The following is a 21,127-nucleotide window of genomic DNA, read 5'->3' as shown; positions in this document are numbered from 1 at the left end:
CAGATGTGAGAGTTGTGTGGAGCTGCTGTTTGTGAGAGGGGCTGGGAACTGCCACGAGTGTGACACCCCCCTGAGGAAGAGCAACTTCAGGGTGCAGCTCTTTGAGGATCCTGCTGTCGACAAGGAAGTGGAAATCCGGAAGAAAGTGCTGAAAATGTGAGTGTCACCATTTAAAATAACAGAAAGTGGATGTATTTCGTGCATCAAAATTTTTAAAAATTGACTTGTTCACTAGAACAGAAGAGATTTTTCTCTTTTTTAAAGTGGCAAACCATAAAACTTGACTCCATTTATGACGGAGGGATTTCAGAGAATCTGATTTTGTGCAACAATTGAGAGCTGAATTCTCAATTTAGCCTTGAGGGATTCCTGCTTAGCATTAGAAAATGTTGAGTGTTTCTATGTGGCCTTCTTTGGCAAAGACTTGGCTCCAAAATGGAGATGATTTAGATATTGAGGGGGTGAACATGGCAGTAGAGCAAGAAACAGGACCTTGATTGTTTAGTTCCCTGGGGACCTGTTCTGAGAGTTGAAGGCCAGTTCCCTTCAAAATCAAAATGGGAAAAAGAGAGTTCACATTGTTTTTTGCTTCACACAGCAATTGTTAGTGGAAATGGTTCCTTACAAGCCTGGTGTTACCAGTCTGTCATGCAGATTTGAAAGCTCTTGAAATTGAGATAAATTAGGTCTGAGATTGCATCTTGCTCCTTGTGGCCAGTAAGCAGCATTTTGTAAGGAAAAAATGGGAGCCAGTTTTGGTGTTTTAATAGAAGAAAATCTGATAAATCTAACAACCCAGAGAGAGCTCTGTGTGCCTAAGTGAACTTACAGGTAAATTATAAGCTTGTCAGCCTTTATCTAAAACTTGGTACAATAGTGAATGAATCGTATGACGGTGCTGAGAAATTCTGCTGGGGAAACTGTGCCACTGAATACCAAGCATGGAAAGCAGTAGTAATTTTGATGTTGGATTTTCAAGTCTACTGAAGTTAACAGAAGTCAAACTGGAATAAGTGAACTAAACTTGGAATAAAGTTTAGCTAGAAAATGTTGGAGAATACTTGGCCCACTTGGGTTTGCCAGATGAGTTTTTAGGAGGAAGAAAAAATGCCCCCAAATTGGAATGTGGCCTCACTTCTTGGGATTTTTATATTCCTGGGTGTCATGCTCCACAGATCAGACAGAGTCTCAGCTTTATATTTTCTTGGGAAGAAAGTCTGCCTGTCTTGACTTTCAAAAGCTGTCCATGTTCTAAGCCAGTTGTCCCTTCATCTTTTTACTTTCTCCAGCTCTGAAGAGGTGAATATGAGTGCTGGAATGGTCTATTGATGTGAAATGAGAGAATTGTGTAGCATTTTCAGTTGCTGCTGACATATGCTTTCTGTTGTTGGCACAAAGCCAAGCTCTCTTTTCTGATTGTTCTAGAAAAGCTTTTTTCTGTGGGTGTTGCTGTTGTCTCTGCCTTTGTTAAGAGGCTGGCTGGGAGTTACTGTGTCTTGGCCTCTGTGCTCATGTTTACCTGTAACCCTGGAAAAGGAATTGGCAAACAATAGGCAAAGATAGCACAGATTTCTTCCAGGCTGCCTCCTTTCCTTTGGAGCAGGCACTTCTGTCTCCCGTTAAAGATTCTGGTCAGTTTGGGAGTCACAAAGCACACAGGAGATAAAACTAGATCAGTGCTTAATCAGCTTGCAGCAAAAGCCTTGTTGAATGGAAATTGCATCTTACTGTGTTTTTTTTTCTCTTCTCTCAAAGATACAATAAAAGAGAGGAAGACTTTCCCACTCTAGATGAATATAATGATTTCTTGGAAGAAATAGAAGAAATTGGTAAGTGTTAATGCTTGCATTTTTGATGTGCTGTGCTTATGAGACCATAGGCTTTTATCTTCTGACTCAGCTGCCTATGAGAATGTCTAAGTTCAGTTTCTGTAATATGATTTATCACAGTATCAGATTTTTATCTAATTACTTTTTTTTTCTGGATTAAATCATATTTGCTGAACTGTAGGCCGTTGTTAAGTAAAACATTTTATCTGCCAGAGAAAAAAACACAATCCAAAGAGGAAGCAAGCTGGAAAAGAAAGGCTTGCAGGGGACTGTCAATGCTGCACTGGCAAAGATTAAACAAAGAAAGGAGAAATTGAAATTTTCATTATATCCCTCCATTAGCTTTATCTACCATGACAGAAGCCATATGGTGTCTTTCATCATTTTTGCTTCTGCAAGTACAGTAGTTGAAGCTGCTTTGAAGCTGATGACCTTACATACCACTGTGGTAGCATTTTATGTTGCTGTGCAGAAGGAGAAGGTTTAGGAACAGACGTTGATTTCTTTCTCTTTGGATTAGCTGAAGCAGAACTTTGCCCTTTGGGGAAGGGACAATGTTATCAACAGAGTTTATTTTCTTCTTAGTTAGGGTGACTTGTGATTTATGGTGGAGTGATGGGTTTTGCTTAGAAAAACAAGGATGTGTTCAAAGGAGTGACTCCTAAATGGCTTGTTCTTGGTTTTTATGAGCTTCTGAGGCTTTTCTTTTTTTTGACCTGGAGGAAGAAGAGGTGACTTAGAGCATGCAGGAGGGGCAATGAATGCGATTTGAAGGAAACCATGGAGATGACACTTTTCCTTCATTTTTCTCAAAGGAGCCCTTGCTCCTTTTTGCACTGTGGTGTTTTGTAGAAATGTATCCAATACACTTAGTGCTGTGAGCAATGTATCATGTTTTTGTTGGCATCAGGAGGCTGAGTCTGGGAAGCCAAATCGTGTGGCTGGGAAACACCAGTCACACTCACATGGTCCAGATATCTGGAGGAGATGATGTGGGTGTAGCTTTGTTTGTATATTTTTTGGAATGGTATGGGGGAAGGAGGGAATGGGCAGAAAGAATGGCCAGAGGATCCTGGAAGAATCTGTGTGCTCACGGGAAGCAAAAATGCTTTTTTTCATGCAGCATTGAATACAATTTCTCACTTAACTGCTGTTGCAGGACTTTTCAACATCTGTAACAAGGGAGTTGAGGATGTGCCTGAAATTGTGTGAGCCTCATGAATTTGTGCAGGATGTTAAGATTTTACAGCTCTTGGGATTAGGTGGTTACATTGCAAAATCCTGCACAAATGATTCCAAACCCTGTACTAGGAACTAGATTTTAGAAGCAGCAGCAACCTGGCTGGTCTTGGTAACCTTATGAAAAAAAGTGATTTGGCCAATAATTGTTTTGGCCCTCCAAATGCATAGTGAAGAAGCTTGATAGAGTTTTTAGGAATTGGAGCTAGTTATCTGAGAGCAACACCTAAAATAAGGGGCATTGGAAGTCCAACTGCATCCTTGTTCATTCATGTGGCAGTCAGGATGATGAGAGGAAGGAAGGGGTGCAGTTAGAAGATTCTGAATTTTCACTGTCGGCGAGTTCATTTATGATATCCCAACTCCAGACAGATCCCAAAGGACAGGTTAGATTCAATAACACCACTTGAGGCAAGAGTTCAAGCTCTGTTTGCTCTCCCTGGTGACAAAGCCCATTGCACATTTGTCCCCAAGCCCATCCCTGCTGTGGTCCTGGGCAGAATTCCCCACCTGGCAGTTGTCTGATGTGACATTTTCCAGTGCATGTTGTGAATGGTGTGACTGAACAGTGTGTTAAAAGTCATTGACTCTGTATAATTTCACACTTTACTGCTGAGAGGAGTTATTTCATTTTTGTGTGTCTCTGAATTCCCTGCTGGCTTGCTCATGTGGAAAACTGGGCTGCAAGATAGAAAAGAAAGGATCTGCAGGGCAGCTTTGCCTTGTGGAGCCAACATTCAGCAGACTTGCAGTAGCTGCTGGTGGTTGGGAAGGTTTCCCCTCTCCCCATGCCCCAAACTTTCAGTTTTTCTGTGAGAGGGTCAAAGTGCAGCTTCACCTTGTTTTTCCCCCTCTTTGCAGGAAGGTTTTTTTTCTGGAGTTGTTGTAGGGGCTTAAATGAAGTAGTTGCTTAGCACAGATATAATGTAAACATCCTGTATAGGTGTATTTCACGTGACCCTGATTCTGATAGGTTTTCCAAATATTCCAGGTGGGTCAGCTCCAAAACTAGCAATGGAATGATTCACAGCAATTGCTGGCCTCTCTTGAAATACATTTCCCCCCTTCATATCAGCTGTTTTATACCTACAGACTTTTTCTATTGAAATAGAAGAGTTCGATGGTGCAGAAGCTGTGTGTGTGTGTGTGGGAAGGTCAAACAAACATTAGAGTAGTCAGCTTTTAAGATTTCTATTATAAAAACCAGGTTTTTGAAGTGGTTTAGAGTGTAGCCACTGAATAATGCTTTGGGCTAAAATGTGTTAAACAAGGCTTTAAATAAAAACCACATTTTAAAGTGAGTTTTCCCCAGAAGAAAAATCGGTTGGACAATTTGAGAGCATTGTAAGCACAGTTTGTTGTCATTAGCACTAGGAATAAAAATGAAGTGAAAGGGTTGAAACCTGCCTTTGGGAAAGGTGTGGACAATATGTATCTCAGTGAGTCCGGACGGTGCCCATTTGATGAGAGGGGCCTGGTTAAACCTTTGAGTGTTGCTACAAGTTGCATCCTGTGGCCACAATGTGAATTTCGCTTGCTCTTTCTACAAAGTTTTCTTCTTCCCCCAAGTATTTTTTGTATCCCAGAGTATCTCTCTGGCCATTTTTCCAAGCCCTGTGTGAAAGCTCTTGGAGCAGGAGCCTCCCAGCTTGTGCCTGGCACCTTCTCCTGGTACCTTGGTGAAGCCCCCAGGCATTACCACAGCACATTGTTATGGGTAATTGCTGCTTTTTAAAAAGCATTGGGCTCAGAGGAGGCTGCTGTTATTTGTGTATTCCTGTATCTCCCTGATCCTCCAGGACCTCGTGCAATACTGGCTGCCTCTCACAACACTTATCTGACAAGTGATCCTTGGATAGAAAGGGTTTTGCTATCTGTGATCACTTGTGGGTTGTGCTGTTTATTGTTTTGTGGTTTGGTTTTTTCCCCCTCTGTGTGTGTGTTCTCGAGGATGGTGTTGCTGGTCCTGACAGAGGCAATAACCCAACTGGAAATTGGGCAGCTTTATCAAAGATCTGTTTCAGTTCACATCATCACACTGTTCCAGCCAAAATGGTCTTTCTTAGAGTGGTGGGGCTGGGTGATTTCAGTCATTCACTGCTGTTTACAGTTCTTCTGGAAAAGTTATTGACTCAATAAAGACCACTGAGGATAAACAGAAATAATCATTGATTCTTAACTAGACTTCTCTGGAGTCATTCACTGCTGTTTACAGTTCTTCTGGAAAAGTTATTGACTCAATAAAAGACCACTGAGGATAAACAGAAATAATAATTGATACCTAACTAGAGTTCTCTGTCTCAACTGTGGGTTTTCTTTTGTTTCTGATATTACGTTGTTATAATCCCAGAAATGTTGGTTAGAAGAGACCTGTTAAATTCTTTTCCATCTTTTCTCCCCCTCGCTGCACTCCTACCCCTTTTAAAAGTACAGGGATCAGGCATCAAAAGCACCAAGGGAAGTGGCCACAGTAGCCTGGGACATCCCAGGCAGGCTGAGGATGGGGTTGTGTCTCCCTCTGTAGCACTCTGCCATTCCCAGTCTGGGCTTTTAGGAAGATGATAATTTAGGAATTGTTTGTAGTAGGATGGGAGGAATATTGTTTATAATGAACTAATGCTAATAATTTTCAGTCTTAGTCTAGAACAGGGAGATTTTGAGGAACTTAGTCCTGCAGTGCAGTGATATTCATTCATACTGCCAAGTCTCTGGACAAATTATTGTGCTATTTAATTAAAATTTTTGTCTTATTTTCTTTTTTTATAACTAGGAAAATATTTTTCCATTTGTTATAGAATTGTATAATGAATGCTGTTGTTTTGAAAAACAGAGAAAGTCCCTGTAGAGGCTGAATTTCAGAACTTGGGAGTTTCACCTAAATAGAATGAAATGTTTCACAAAAACACAATAGTCTTCCTGTTATACTTAACAGATGTCTCAAGGCAAGTCATTTTATAAACCAACCAATGTGAGATGGATAAGTAGATAAATAATTGTTGCATACAAAACAGCTTCTGTTTCTTTTCCCTGAAGGGCTTCAGGCCTCTTATATCGGCTTATGCTATATTTCAACATGGACAAAAATAAGTCTGTCTTCTCTTTGAAACCTTTTCAAACCAGCCATCTGCTTTGCCACTCATATTCAGATCTACACCAATATTTTTTCAGGGTAGGTGTAGCATATGAGTTGGGATTTTTAACTCTTTCTAATTCTTCTAGTTCTATTATTTTTTAAAGTTATGAAGTATATTTAAAATACATTTCTGGCAAAACTCAAAGTAGGCCAAATAGAAAAAGTGCTTCATAGTCCTAGCTATGTTAAAGTTTGTATGTTGAGTGTTAGCAACTGTGTTCTTTGGGTTTGTAGTTGTTGGGTTTTAAATGCCAAGTAACTTGTGGAGGGGACAAGGGACAAGAGAGGGAAATAATATCTTAATTATTTTTTGTGCCCTAGTGCCCCTTGCAAAACAGACTTGTCAGCTCTATTGTGAGGATACAATGGCAAGAATTTGTATTCTATAAATATTGATGAAAAGACGTTTGAAGCTCATGAAAAATGTATTAGAAAATATGTTGAAAGATGTTTTGGCTGGCTGGCTGGCCACTGCTAACTGTGCAGTGTCAAGGAGCAGCTTGTTTTGCTGGTAGGTGTTTATTGTAGGAGGGAAGATGCTGTTTTCATGTGCTAAAGGGCAGCTGTTGACACTGAAATTGATGTAGGCAGATCCAGGTTACACTGTTACACTTTCCATTGTTTTTTTTTTTTTTTTTTACACTTTTTTGCACTCTCTTACCCTGTTTCCACTCATGCAACAAAATGTCTTAAGTGTTTCCACTCTTGAAATGTGGACAGGTCAGTGTTGAGGAGGAGGTGCTTAGGATCAGGACAATGTTCCTCATAATGTCTATAGATCAGTATTCTCTGGGACAAATTTCCTCTGGCTTTGAGGGGGCTGGAAGTTAGAATTTCTGATTGCTGGTGTCCTACAATATCCTTGAGTAACAAAGCAGGGTAGGATGGACAGAGCAGAGTCAGCATGGTGTGAGCAGATCTGACTGCTGAGAAGGTTGTGACTGTGGTTTGGTTCCAGCCACAGCAGGAAAACGAGGGGGGGATAAACACTTCCACCTTGAGCAGAGCAATGGGCTTTTAGGGTGAAAATTTCCCAAACATTGATGCAGAAATAGATTTTTTAGATAGAAATGTGACTTCCTGTGAAGTACCAAAACACACCCATTTTTGTAAGCAGTTCTCAATAAAGGTAGTCATCTGCAAATGTTTAAAACATGCTTGCTTTTCCCCAATATGAGTTTTAAATCTTAAGCTTCTTGTTTTACAGACCAAATTGTGACCAGTTGAACTTGTTAAAGATAACTGAGAAAGAAGCAAAAAAACAAACCCTGAAGGTTTCAAGCAGCAATACCTGCAAAACATAGATCATCAGCTTATGGCTGGATTTATTTTTAAAGAAATAGTCATGATGTTCAGGAGCCTGGAGGCAATTTGGCATCTCCTCATGCACCTGAAGGTGGCATCTGGGCATCCTGCTAGCACAGCATGGCTCATGTGCTATTTCTTTCTTGTGTCGTCACTGAAGAGTTTAGAGAGCTGCTGTGTGGATTGAAGTTGTAGGAAGTGCTGACATTCCCATGCAGCTGCTGTCACTGCAGAGCCCTGGGCTGATTGTGTGCCAGCATTTTCACATGATACTTCTTCTCTGCCCTAATACTCAAATATTAAAACTTCTTGTCAGTGGGCAACTGTAGGCTGGAAATTTGGATGTCAGATCACCCTTAAAATACTAAAGATTTAGACTAAAATAATGTTTTGCTAAGGAGAGGTTGCTGCAACCAAGAAGTGTGTGGTTGTCACAATATGAAATAGGAAAATGTTATGCCTTTTGGAGAGGAAAATAACTCCAAAACATTTGGGGTGGGTAGCTTGCTTCCAAAAACCAAGGAGCTGAACTTTGAGTGGCTTGTTTGGGTTATGGCAGTGCCCAGAGGTTCCAGCTGGGATGAGATCAAGACCACAGGGAGAAGTGCTGCCTGAAGCTGTAGCATGGAGGTACAGCAGGTGGTGTGTAGGAGAAGGAACCTTTATTCCCTTTTTTCTGGTTCTTGCCAGTGGCAGACCTCCAGTACAGAGGCCCAGTGGTCTGCCCAGGAACAGTAGCAAAGTGTGAAAATTCAACTCAGGTGTTGATACCAAAATTCTTAAAGCACAAACTCAGCCATCTTAAATCTTCCCACTGAACTGAGGATGCTGGGGTGGGGCTGGAAGAGTTCAGCTGGTTCAGGAGCCAGACTGAGTTGAAATGTTATTCCTCTTGATACTGCTTATTATTTGGAAAATGGGAAAAATAAATACAGCTTTTTTTTTTAAGGTTAGGAAGTTCTTGAACTGTATCTTGCTGAGCCCTTTTTTGTTGCAGTTTGAGGAAATTGAGTATTTTTAATAAGAGTAGGATGACTTGGTGGTTTGGTACTCCTGGATAAGAGAATATTCCTATTGCCATCTGTACCCTTTTATTACTTCCCTGGTACCCTCTCTGGCACTTGCCTGACCCCTGTGTTGAGCCAGTTCAGGTTACTGGAGGATTTCTGTTGACACTGCAGAGTATCTGAGGGAGTTCTGGAATCAGAGCAGGGGAAAGAGTGAGGCCTGTGCTTGGGGAGAGGGGCATGACAGCAGGAATGCCTCCCTTGGCAGCAGTGAGCTGGGCAGGTAGAACTGAGCTGCATCCCACAGCTTCACCATTTTGGATCTTCCTGTTTCTTCTTACCTCCATTTGCTCCTGGCATTGATTTCTTAATGTTTCCTTCACTGTTCTCACCTGGTTTGCCAGCCTGGACTACTTTTGGTTTGGTTTGCCTAGAACCCTCCTAAGTGCTCTTTTCTGCCATGTTACCTGTGGGGAGGATGAAAGAAGGGAATGATGCTCTCCAAACTGAGATGTGTGTTAACCTGATGAGTAACATCAGACCTCACGCTGCTTCCTTCTGTTCCTCTAGCAGCCTCACTGGTACAAATGACTTGGCAGTGGTGCCTGTGCCCAGGCTTAGCTTGGCCCTGGTTTCCTAAAAGCCTGGGAAGAGAGAATTGAACCAAAACCTCCCAGGTGCCATGCTGGTGTTTGCACAAGACCCTCCTTCCCTTTAGGGCGTGATGCAGCACGGTCACTGCGCGGTTGCTTCTTGTGAAGGATTTATCAATGGCAGAGCCAATTCTCTGCTGCTCTTGTAGGCATGTGACAGAGCTCTTGGAGGCTTGGAGTGCTCTGTGCTGGCACTGCTCAGTAGCTCTAAGGCCATGGGCATGAGCCCAGCATCCACTCAGGATGGGGATCACCAAGCGACTTCCCAGTGATAACAGCGGTGTTCAGTTGGAATTCACTTGACCCTCAAGTGAACCAGTGACCTAGAGGTGAAGGGCTCAGGCATTGTATCAAATTACAAATCATCCAAGCCATCTACATCTTTCAAGCTGTTGATTATAGAAACTGTTCAATTTCTTGAGATATTGTCTGTGCCGTGTGTAGATAATTGGGAATGTTGTGCTAAACTATGGAGCTTGCTGGCCGACCCTGCTTGCTCATAATTACATGAGATATAGTCTGTCACCATTGACAGACATCAAAAGAATGTCAGCTGACCTATTAATCTGCAAGCATCTGCAGATTCCTCATAATAAAGGTAATTGTACATTGGTGCCTTTTAAGTTATCAGGCAATGTGATTTTTTTTTTTTGTACCTGAGAATTCAGTCACTGTAGTCTTTGTGCACTAGATATTCCATGGGAAATGGAATGATTTAATCTCCAACCTTGTGTTCATAAGCCTGTGTTTGGTCTAATTTGATTTTATAGGAATCACCATGTTCTTAGCTCTAACTGCTACTTGAAAAGTTCAGTGTTTTATGAACAGTATGATGATTATTCATGTGTATCATTGCAGTGTCACAAAATGGGATGCAAGATTCAAATTTTAATCTCCTACAGATGTGTAGACCTACAGAAACTCTGCTGGCTTTTGTTGAAGTGCAGTGACTTAGCAGATTGTCTCTGTCTTTATATGGCATGTTTAAATAAGTTCTGTTACTGCAGTGTTTATATTTGGCTAGAAGGGATAGAGAGCATAAGAATAGTGTTTCTTTGTCATAGTCATGCATGCTGACCTAATACTTTTGCTTTCTGTCTTTACAATATTTATGCAGTATTTAACTTGACCAATAATGTGGACTTGGAGAACACCAAAAAGAAAATGGAGCTGTATCAAAAGGATAACAAAGAAGTCATTCAGAAGAATAAGTTAAAACTGGTTAGTTAACTTCTCTCCCCTACAATTTTTATTCTTTTTTTAAAGAATTAAAGGATTTGTGAAGTACTTTCTGAAAACAAATCAAAGCTGAAAGCACTATGCAGAGTTCTTTGTATTTAAGTATTGAGGTTGATAGTTGAAATGTAGTTCTGCTTTATTTTGGGAAGGGCTTGAGGAGAGGGGCAGGCAGCAGAGCCTGTGTCTAATACATCACCACGGCATGTGTGCTGGCAGTGTCGTTGGACAATGTCCAGGAGAGATGAAGTTCATTCCTACACCAGGACAATCGTTCCTTTCTCATCTGAAGGAAAAAAGGAATCCAGACTCAGACATTATGAAGCTCCCAGGAGAGGGTTGTAAAACTGAGGAAAAACACAGGCCTGGTTTATGCAAAATTTGAAATGAAAGATGTTGAAACAAACATTAAAACTTTTGTTCAAGAGCTGATAACAGTAACATCAGGGATATTGTATATATAATCTGTATGCAAAACACAGGGTTCTTTGAAGATTCATTCATTAAATTATGGCTCACATATCATTTTGTTCTTTAAAAATAAACTTGCATGCATTTATTCCTGTAAGAAAAGTTTAATCCGTTAAATATTTTTTCAGCGTAAAAATACACATTGTTATCAGTTCTTGAAGGAAAATGTCTGCCCCGAGTGTGACATAACAAGGGCTTGTGTTTGTAATCCAGTTGCACTAAGGACTTGCTTTCAAATCAGTAGGGGTGAAATCCTCACTCCCCTGAAGTCTGTGGCAAAACTCTGGGTGATTTCTTTAGCTCTAGGATTTCACAGGAGGAGATTGGAATCTGAAAAATGTTTGTTTGAACCTCTTCCTTTTAAAGGCAAGGAAATTTCCCTAGGGGTCCATCTCTGATCTGTTATCCTGTCTCTGACACTGTGCAATATCCTCTGCTTCAGAGCTTGAGGAGACCTGCCAAAGCTTTGGCTGTGTCTTATTTTACTGGAGCTGCAGCCTCTGGGGTCACAGTGAGAACAGCTCTGCCTGCAGCCCACCTTCCCTGCAAGGAAGTGGCTCTGACAGCCTGTGCAGGGGCTGTGGGATGCTGTCAAGCAGCTCTGTAGTGCCCTGTACCCTCTCAAGCCCCCAGGACTTGTGTTTGCTGTGCTCCACAGTCCTGCTGTGCTGGAGGCTGGCTGCTGGAAGCTGGGCAAGCCTGTGTGAATCCAGACTCACTGAAGAGCTGGAAACATTTATCTTTTCTTTTTTTTTTCTTTTTTAACATTTGAAACATTCATAATTTCTTTTTCAACAATTGAAACATAATAATAGACTTGACACAGTGGTTATTACAAAAACTGCATGATCTTGCCCATAAATTTCCCCCTCCTAAAAGCTGAAGGGTTGCTTTTCCTCTCCAGCTCCTCTTAGCAAATTTTGGAATGTCTTTTCTCCATGTGTGGTAAAAGGTGTCCTACTTTCTTCCTTAAACTTCTTATGGCCAGTCATTGACTTAAATTTTTCTGTCCACTGTAATAGGTTGCTTCTGAGGGATATAGAAGTTTTCTGTCCCTCTTGTTGTTTTTGTTGCCCTTTGCCTGCTCCAGTGTGATTTGTGTTTGGCAAGCAGAAGGGGCCAGAATTGAATGCAGAGATCTTAATGCCTCTTGTAAAGGAACTCTGTTTTCCCATCTCTGCTGGAAATACATTGATTCTAAGACTGTTCTTCTCTTGTAGTTTAGAAAAAAAAAAAAGTGAAGATCTTGGTGTTCCTGTAATTATAAATAGTTTTTCTTAATACATAGATATTTATATACACTTTTTATTTATAAAACCTTGCACCCTGAGTGGACTACAGCTTTTCCAGTGTTTCTCCCTTAAATATTTGCAGTTCTCCAGTCATAGGGTAACTTGTTGCTTCCCACTTTATCACTAGATGTTTAACTTCACTTGCTGCTTTGTGCAGTCTTGAAATAGTTGTGTCTGGATTCTGTGATGTGAATGTGCATGTTTTCCTGATTATCCTTTCCTGGATGTGGCAAAATTTACTTTCTTTTTAGTTCTTCACTCGTAGGCTTGAGATGACTCCAGGCTTCACTGTCATCATCTATCCCATCACATATTAGGACTGTGTTTAGATTATCTTTAGTCTGGACACAACCCTTGTTGCCTATTGAACATTTCTCTTTTACCGTTTAAAGAATTTGATCTGACACGTGATAATTCTTCCATTTTCCTGTAGTCTGCTCTGGTTTAGGTTTGTTTATCAGTTTACTTATTTCAGACTATAATTTTTCTGGGCTGTTTCTTCAGTCTAGGTCTGTCAGCACTTCCCTACAAGTTTTCTTCTGTTTCAGTGCAAATTCCAGGCAGTCTTTAGAGATAAATGTGGAAGAGCCTTGGAATGTCTCAAAGACCCTGAGCTCTTCTGTTCTGTTGACCAAACTAACTAAATCCCTTAAATCTCAGACATAACCTCAGCTAGAAGTTTGGGGATTTTCTTGTTTGTTTTTTTCCTTTCATTAAATGCAAAGAGAGCCCAATTCCAGGTGGTTGCTGGTTTGTGACCAGCTTTTTACCAGGGTCACTGCACCAGTTACAAAATGGAAGCAGCTTCTGTTGGCTTGGTGGCAGGTGATGAGATCTCCCAGGAGTAACTGGGCCTCACTGGGACCCACTGGCTCAATCTGTCTGTGAAGGGATTTTTTTTTTTTTTTTTTTTTTTTTTTTTTGCAGATTCTGGCTTTTGTTAGGTAGCTGTGCTTTATGATTAGAATAAACTTTACTGTGGTCTTGGCCTCAATAATGGTCACAGAATCACAGGAGAAGCTGATTTGGAAGGGACCCACAAGGATTATTGAGTCCAGCTCCTGGCCCTGCACAGAACCACCCCAAGAATCCCACCCTGTGCCTGAGGGCACTGTCCAAGCCCTCCTTGAGCTCTGCCAGGCTTGGTGCTGTGACCACTGCCCTGGGGAGCCTGTTCAGTGCCCAGACACCCTCTGGGTGAGGAACCTTTTCCTGATATCCACCCTAAACCTCCCCTGACACAACTTCAGGCCATTCCCTTGGTCCTGTCACTGGTACCACAGAGAAGAGATCAGTGTCCTCCCCCATGATGTTCTGCTAAAACTCCTTTCATCAATAAATCATTTAAGTTATAAAATTTTAATTGTCTTGCCATTTTTACTGCATCCCCCTTTGCTTTAGTATGTTAGGTGGAGAAGATTTGGAAAATGTTTCCTGTATGTTTTTCCTTGTACCTTCTAGCAACCAAACTGACATTCTTTTGATCCACCTTCTTTATAAAATTGTTTAATCCTCTTATTTTCCTCTGTCTCTGAACCCTATTCTGGTTTTTTTTATTCTTTCACTGTGATTTTCAAATACAGATTACCTAATAGTTTGCACATAAAAAAATACTTGCCAAGAAATAGATCTGTAAGAAAAACTTGTCATTTTGTACTAGTAATCTTTCTTTTCATCTCATGTCACATGACTGCAATCCAGGTTGTAGGAAAAATTCCTTGTTTGCTGAAAATGTGACATTTCCACAGTTAATGCTTAAATGCCTAAAGATATAGGCTTCCCTATTAATATTCACATATTTGTAATTTCTCATTTTTCTTCTGCACCTCTGGTAAGCACGCTGTGCTTTGCAAAGAAGACACAGCTGATGAGTGGGATGATCAGGAACAGTATTGTGGCATTATGTTTTTGTTCACCCTACTTATATCATTGAGTTATAGGATGTGTGGGAACCAAGAGGGGCTCACAGTGGAGTGAAAGTGTAGGGAAAACCCCTTTCTTAACATTTAAGGAGTCAGATCTGACTCCAGCAAGCAGCAAGTTAAAAATCTTAACTTTACACTGGACAATGAGGAGGTAGGAATAGTCATCCATAATCACCTTAAAACTTTTCTTTAAAAGGTAGAATTTGGCTGCTTTCCGCTTGCCTGGCCTGCCTAGGGTCCCTTGGGGGGCAGTGGAGCTGTGGGGTTGCTGTGAGCTGATTTCTGATTTCCCTCTCAGACGCGGGAGCAGGAGGAGCTGGAGGAGGCTCTGGAGGTAGAGCGGCAGGAGAGCGAGCAAAGGCGGCTCTTCATGCAGAAGGAAGAACAGCTACAGCAGATGATGAAAAGGAAGAATAAACAGGCACTCCTGGATGATCTGGTGAGTAACAAAAGCAGAGGCTTTGAAAGCTCAGTAGCATTGACATCCATCTCTATCACTGTGTGGAATTAACAGATCTGTCCCATTTCCCTGTTCTGCGTGTTTTGTGATTCCATTCTCTCACCTGTTATTTGTTTCAATGGTGCAAACCATTCTGGTGTTACGTAAGCTAGGGGCTGGATGAAGACTGCTTCTGGGATTTGTAGCTCAACTCTACCTCTGCTGGCTTGTTAAGCAGTTCTGAGTAGTGGCTGAGAGTCTGGTGTGTGGAAACAAAAAGGTCATCAGGAGGTGCTTCTTGACTCGGCCACCTCTGCAGTGGAGATGGTGGAGAGCAGGGGACAGGAACCTCAGGAGTTATCCAAGCACTGCTCAGCCCTTTCTCAGTCAGAGCACCTAAATGATTTGTATGCAAAATCCCTTTGTATGCAAAAACTTCTACAATGAAAAGTTTTCTGCCTTGAGTGTGTCGTGTTCTCTTACTGCCACTTCTCCTGTACAAGTTGTTCCTTTTGAAGTGACAGGAGCTTGTATAGACAAACAGAGGGAAACTCAGACTGCTTCTGGAAATCGTGATTCTGCATCTGAAATGCAATCACGTGTGGGCATAGAGAAACTCACTAAATGTGTTACTTAAACAAGGTTCACATCTCAGTTTTTTCAATACAAGAGTGTATTGAAAAAAACATGTACAGGACATTCACATGTTTAACACCCACGAGGACAGTCTGTGTACACACAGCCTGTGTGTAACCTTGAGGGAAATCAGAAAAAAGAGCTAGGTATGCATACGTACTTGTGTTCAGCTGTGTCAGCGTGGTTTAAAGCTTCTTGCCATATCCAAATGATATTTTCTCTCTTATATCAGTGCATCTCACACTAATACAGTGTTAATTCCTGCTTTGTAGTCTGTTCTTATTCATTATACAGATGCTTTTCTACTTTTCCTGAAAAAGTAGAGTTCCTCTTTGAGCCAGGGCAGAAGGCACTGACATGGAGACAGGATCTAAGTGAAATTTAGGAGTTTCAGGGCCTCCTGAAGAGATAGATGTCTTTCTTCAAGCCAGGATTCCTGGCAACTTATTACTGGTTTTCCTTTTGTAGGCAAAAGCAGAGATGAGCAGAAAGATTCTTAAAAAAAAAAGTCAAGCCTCTGTCTTTACATCCAGCAATCTATTTTCACTTTAAAGGTAAATGCTTTCACAGTCCACACAATTAGGAATAGTGTTTAAATTAATAAAAACTCCACTATGAATTTGAATTTAATTTCTCAGAATATGGATTTTGAGTTTCTAAATTTTTAAAACCCTGATCTAAAACACACTCCTAACTGACTAGAGACCAGTGGTTGCTGTGTGGTTGTTTGTTTAATTTTTTTTTTTCTTAACACAGCATTTGGTTTTACTGGAAACCTTCGCCAGGTGGCTTGCAGAAAGAATAGCTATAAATAACCCTTAAAATATGACTGAAATAAGTAGTTTTAACTGTGATTGCATATTTATTTTGCTATTAAAATATATCTTAATATTCTAAAAACAATATAAAGGTGATTTTTAAAGCCTGAGGGAGGAAACTGGACAGTTTCAAGTTGTGTCTCTGTTTCTGAAGGGGCAGTGTCAACTTAAAGTTGAGCCAAAACTTGTTTTGTAATATTACTAAGTTTATAAAACCAGCACTGAAGTGTTTGTGTAATGACTTACAAAGTCTCTGGAAAACCAGTGGTTGTTAAAGAAATAAACCTTTCCTGTGGTCTCTGAAATCCCTCTAATGCTGCACTGCAAAACTGAAAATGAAACTGATCATCAGTAAAACTTGAGAAAAGCCAAGCATATGCAGCAGCAGTGTAAAGAATTAACTTAAAAATAATCTTATATCTATGGTTGCTGGTTCTGTGCTAAACCAAAAAGGATTAATTTCTGGCTACAGAGATACCAGTGGTAACACCACTGACTCTGCAGGATTGTGAGAGCAGAGGAAAGTGGGAATCTGACATTGGTTTTGAGTCTTCTCCTTTAGACAGATCACCTGATCTGTCAGCCTGCAGTCCAGACCTACTGGATCTTGGTAATTTTTATTTCCCAAGTTTGCCCCTGCCACTGGGCTACAAAAAAAAAACAACAAAAAAACCAAAAACAAACAAAACAAAACAAAAAAAATAAGAAACAAAAAAAAACCCCCAAAAAAATCAAACCAAAACAAAACAAAAATTAAGGCACATTTTTTGTGTTGTACAAGTAGAGATATCAGGTATTTTCTCTGTCAAGAAATGAGTTTTACCTTTAGTGCTGAAATCTTAGGAAGCTGCAGATCTCATGGAATCCTAGAAATGCTTGGGTTGGAGGGGTCCTTAGAGACCATTGAATTCCAGCCCCCTGCCATGGGGAGGGAAAACTTCCACTAGAGCAGATTGCTCAGAGCCCCATCCTGCCTGACCTTGAACATTCACAGTGTTGGGGCATCCACAGCTTCTCTGGGCAGCCTGTGCCAGGGCCTCACCACCCTCTGTAAAGAATTTCTTCCTAAATTCTAATCTAACCCTGAACTCTGTCAGTGTGAAGGCATTCCCCTTGTCCTGCCACTCCAGGCTGTTGTAGAGAGTCTCTCTCCATCTTTGTCAGCTCCCTTCAGGTATTGGAAAGCCACAATTTGGTCACCCTAAATTGTACTCTTTTCAGGCTGAGCAATCCCAGTGCCCTCATGGGAGAGGTTCTCCTTCCCTCTCATCATCTTGGTGGTCCAAGACATTAGATGTGTTACTTATGGTAGTTTCACATGGAGCAAAGGTCTCAATTGTGTGCAAAAGTGTTGGAGAATGCTGTACCATCTTCAAAGAGCTGATACTTTAGGTAGTCCAGAGGCACAGAAAAATGTTTGGTATTCTAGATGTTGTGCAGTGGGCTCTGGTTTCTGGCCAGCCTGGGGAGTGCAGGGGCTCCTACAGAAAGGACTGGACTGGGGCCAAGGCTCCATGAACCCTCCCTTGGCTGGGGACAGGAGGGGAAGGCCAGTGCAAAGTACTGGAGAGATCAGCAGGGCATCAGGGGCACTCAGGCTCTGCAGGCCTCTGGAAAAGCAGTTTGGTCCTTTTTGCCTCCCTGTACTAATTAGGCAATTTCTATGTTACCTTCTTTGTAAGTCACCTCTTTTACAATAAAACCTCTCACTTTAAAGGCACAATACCCTGTTGTGATTTAGACTTGTAGTTTCAAATGCACTTTATGCATCACTGGGAGAAGTATGTGAGTTTTATTTTGGGTTGTTGTTGGTTTGGGGATTTTTTTTTTAAACTTGGATAATCCAGGCTGAGTAAAATATTAAATCACTTTCTTTATGTGCTCTACAAACTCTCATATGTATACAGAGGATTCTAATGTGATCTCTTGTGTCTCATGGGACTTGCACTTTCCTCTTCAACAACCCATAATTCCCAGGCATGAGCACAGTGGGACTGCAGCACATGGCAGAGGAGCAGGTTTTCCCTGGACTGTGGCATAGCTTGGAGCCAGGCAAAGGCGTTAAAGACGTCAAATCCACACTTCCACCAGAACCTCAAGGGTTTTGAGACCAATCTTCCAGAAACTGTATTGTAGAACCAGCTTTGTTCATAGTGTAGACAGTTTGTTTTCCCATACAGAAAATTGCTGGTATGGATAAACACAGGGTTGGAACTTCCACGTGTGTTAATAGTTAACAGAAGGGCTCTGGGCATATTCAAAAGGACAAACAATCAGGATGTGGTGCCTTGCTGGCACACTGTGGGTTTCCCACAGTTGTGTAATCTGGTTACTGCTCATTGTGTGAACTCCTGAGAAGTTGGTTAAAAATTGGCTTCCTTGAATCATTTTATTAGAAATGCAGTGAGTGTTTAAGAAATATGAAAGACAAAATGAACAGGAGACTGTTTTCCACTCTCCCTTCTCCCCTAATATGTTAAATCTGGTCATTGAAAGAGTTCAACATCTTTAACCTCTGTTGACAGCACATGCTGCTGCATGCAGGTTAGAGATGTACAGCAATTGAAAGAGGCACTAACTAGTGCTTCTACAAGACTCTAAACTAGTGCATTTGTGGTCCAAATTTTCTCCCAGTTGTACAGAAATTAGATGTCTCTTCAATTTATGTTTTTAGCATCTTCCCTCCCCTCTTCCCAGCTGATCACAGAAATATGAGTAGAGGAAGCTGTGCCTTAGATGTTGTATTTGTGATTCTGGACCAGATCTTGTCTTGTGAGATTTTTCTGCTTTTATCTTGCATTCTGATGGTAAGGCAAAGGGAATATAATAAAATATAGAGAAGGAAAAAGACTGGAGAGTGATGTGAAAAGTCAGTGTACAACGTGACTGTTCTTCATGATCACTTCAGAGGATTTCTCTAGGTACCATCAAAACAACAAGGCATCTTGTGGCATTAAAAACATCCAACTTCTTACCTTGACCTGAATAATTTAAAAAATCACAGTTCTGTTAATAAAATCTGTTTGGTTTTTGTGAGTAACAAATGTGGTTCATAGTTCAATATTTGCTTGGCTCTTAGAAACAGAAGTAAATGTGATGTGTGAGGGCCTTAGGAATAAAATCCTGTGCTAGAGCAGTCCAGAGAGAGTCTGTCTGTACTTCTTCCCTGCTCTCAACTTCATGGTAATTCTAGCCAGGAATTCTCAAGGATTTCTGTGTGCATGTAGATAGTCACATTAGTCTCTTAGAAAATTACTTAGCCAATAATTTCCTGATCTCTCAAAAATGCACTTGGATATATGTATGCTAATAATCATTCTGTCCTGACAGTTTAAGTAATTCATTTGCTTAACTGTTCATTTTACTACTATTTTTTATATACATACATATATGTATATATTTTAAAATTGGCTGGCTTCCCTAAAAATAAGTTGCTGAAGGAGAAAATAAATATGCTGTTGGTTGTACTTACAATAGTGCCATTGTGCAGAGCAGAGCAAGGATCATTTCCAAACGGCCTCAGGTGAAATCTAATGGGAAACAATTTCAAACTGGTCTGAGTTCATTGGGAGAAAGAATGTGTCTTAGATAAACATCTGATCCAAGTTATACTACTCAGTATTATTCCTTCTCTGATTAAGTTCTATTTTTTTTTAATTTTAATAAATATTGTTGCATTGGCCAGTTGGAATAAGAAGCCTGTTATATTGTCTTTAATGTGGATTCTATAAAAATGGTTGTTTGCAGGTTACTCTGATTTATGGGGTTGCTGCAGCTTTTTCTTATTACTGAAAATGATCGTTTTCTGTGAACTGTTGCTCAGGGAGAGGATACTTGGCATTCTGCTGTTCTCCTAGTGATGGCCTTGCAGTCACAGCTTGCAGTTTGGAAGAATGTGCAGTGTTAATTAATATTTGTTTTGGTCTAGGACTCACATTTATTCCTCATATGTTTACAGGAGAACTCTGATCTTCCTGCCTCTCTGCTCTTAGCTCAGCATAAGGACAGATCTACTCAGCTAGAAATGCAGCTGGAAAAACCCAAACCTGTCAAACCAGTCACGTTTTCCACTGGCATCAAAATGGTAAGATTTGCTTGTTTGTTTTTTTTTTTTAATGCCTTTCAGAAGATCAAGGATTTCCTCAAATGAATTCAGAGGTCACTTAAACCTGAGTTGCATGTTACATGAAATAGACTGTTCTCTTCCAATTAAATAAGTAATTAGGAATTAATTGAAGAATTTCATCATTCTGCTAGTTGGAATATTGTGATGGCCCACCCAGAAGGGTCATCATAAATATATGGACATTTTCATTGTGTAGTTGTCAAAAAACAAACTGTACCTCTCTCCCTGTGAAGTTGTGGTGTCCTTGAGTTATTTTTCTTGTTTGTGTACCAATTCTGGAAGTTGAAATTTTTGAAGTTCAAGAATCATCTCACTTTCTTCAGATTTATTTTGAGCACTGGAGTAATCTGTGAGTATGAGACTGACAGTCTAGAAAATGATGCCAAGGTTAAGGACTCTATTTTCATTGTTATTTGGCTCTAAGAAACCACAAGTATTTTTCAAATGTGTCACCTTAGGGTGGCAGCTGAAGATCTCTCAGCACTCCTGTTCTGTGTCATGACATGGCCCAAGCACACACCAGCCTGTGCACATAACTGTAAAGCTGGGGATGGGAGCACGAGTGACTGGTCTTTTCTGCACCTTGCTGGTTTTCTGCTTTGTATTGTTTTAAATCTCTTGTTAGACTTTTTTAAAATCTACTTTTTCTAGACTTCGTATTTTAGAATTGATAATGGTAAACTGAATGTCTTAAAAATAGCCAACACTCTCTACTCTCCTCAACAAACCAAGAAGTCAGCAAAGCAAAAATCTGTATATCAAACTAGTTTCCTATCAGTAATCAATTTGTTTTTGCCATGAATATTTGTGCTGTGTTCATTATCTGTTTAAGTGTTCACAGCGTGGAAGCATTTGCAGCTTATTTTTCCAGAAGCAGTGTCAGTTTTTGCAAGGCTGTGCAGATTGTTTTCTTGTTTTTCTGTGGTGTAAATTGATCTTCTTCCTACTTCTTTTAAAATCTATGAGTCTGGGGGATATTGATATGCTTTTTGACAGATTTTCTGTCTGTAGAAAAGCC

The 21,127-nt window shown here is 40.6% G+C and overlaps 1 protein-coding gene across 1 annotated transcript in view; it reads left to right on the top strand.

The window, feature by feature from the left end:
• MNAT1 (MNAT1 component of CDK activating kinase) overlaps window positions 1-21,127 on the top strand; it is a 118,052-nt gene that overhangs the window by 33,987 nt on the left and 62,938 nt on the right. Inside the window, exons 2-6 of the mRNA XM_039733066.1 lie at window positions 4-156; window positions 1,756-1,829; window positions 10,284-10,387; window positions 14,389-14,529; window positions 19,942-20,067. Of these exons, the coding sequence (XP_039589000.1) occupies window positions 4-156; window positions 1,756-1,829; window positions 10,284-10,387; window positions 14,389-14,529; window positions 19,942-20,067 (598 nt within the window). The remainder of the gene's footprint in view (window positions 1-3; window positions 157-1,755; window positions 1,830-10,283; window positions 10,388-14,388; window positions 14,530-19,941; window positions 20,068-21,127) is intronic.

The sequence above is a fragment of the Passer montanus genome, unplaced genomic scaffold, assembly GCF_014805655.1.
Source record: "Passer montanus isolate IOZ18808 unplaced genomic scaffold, ASM1480565v1 scaffold82, whole genome shotgun sequence".
Classification (NCBI taxonomy): Eukaryota; Metazoa; Chordata; class Aves; order Passeriformes; family Passeridae; genus Passer; species Passer montanus.
Note: the sequence above shows the minus strand (reverse complement) of the source record. Positions and strands in the feature narration are given on the sequence as shown.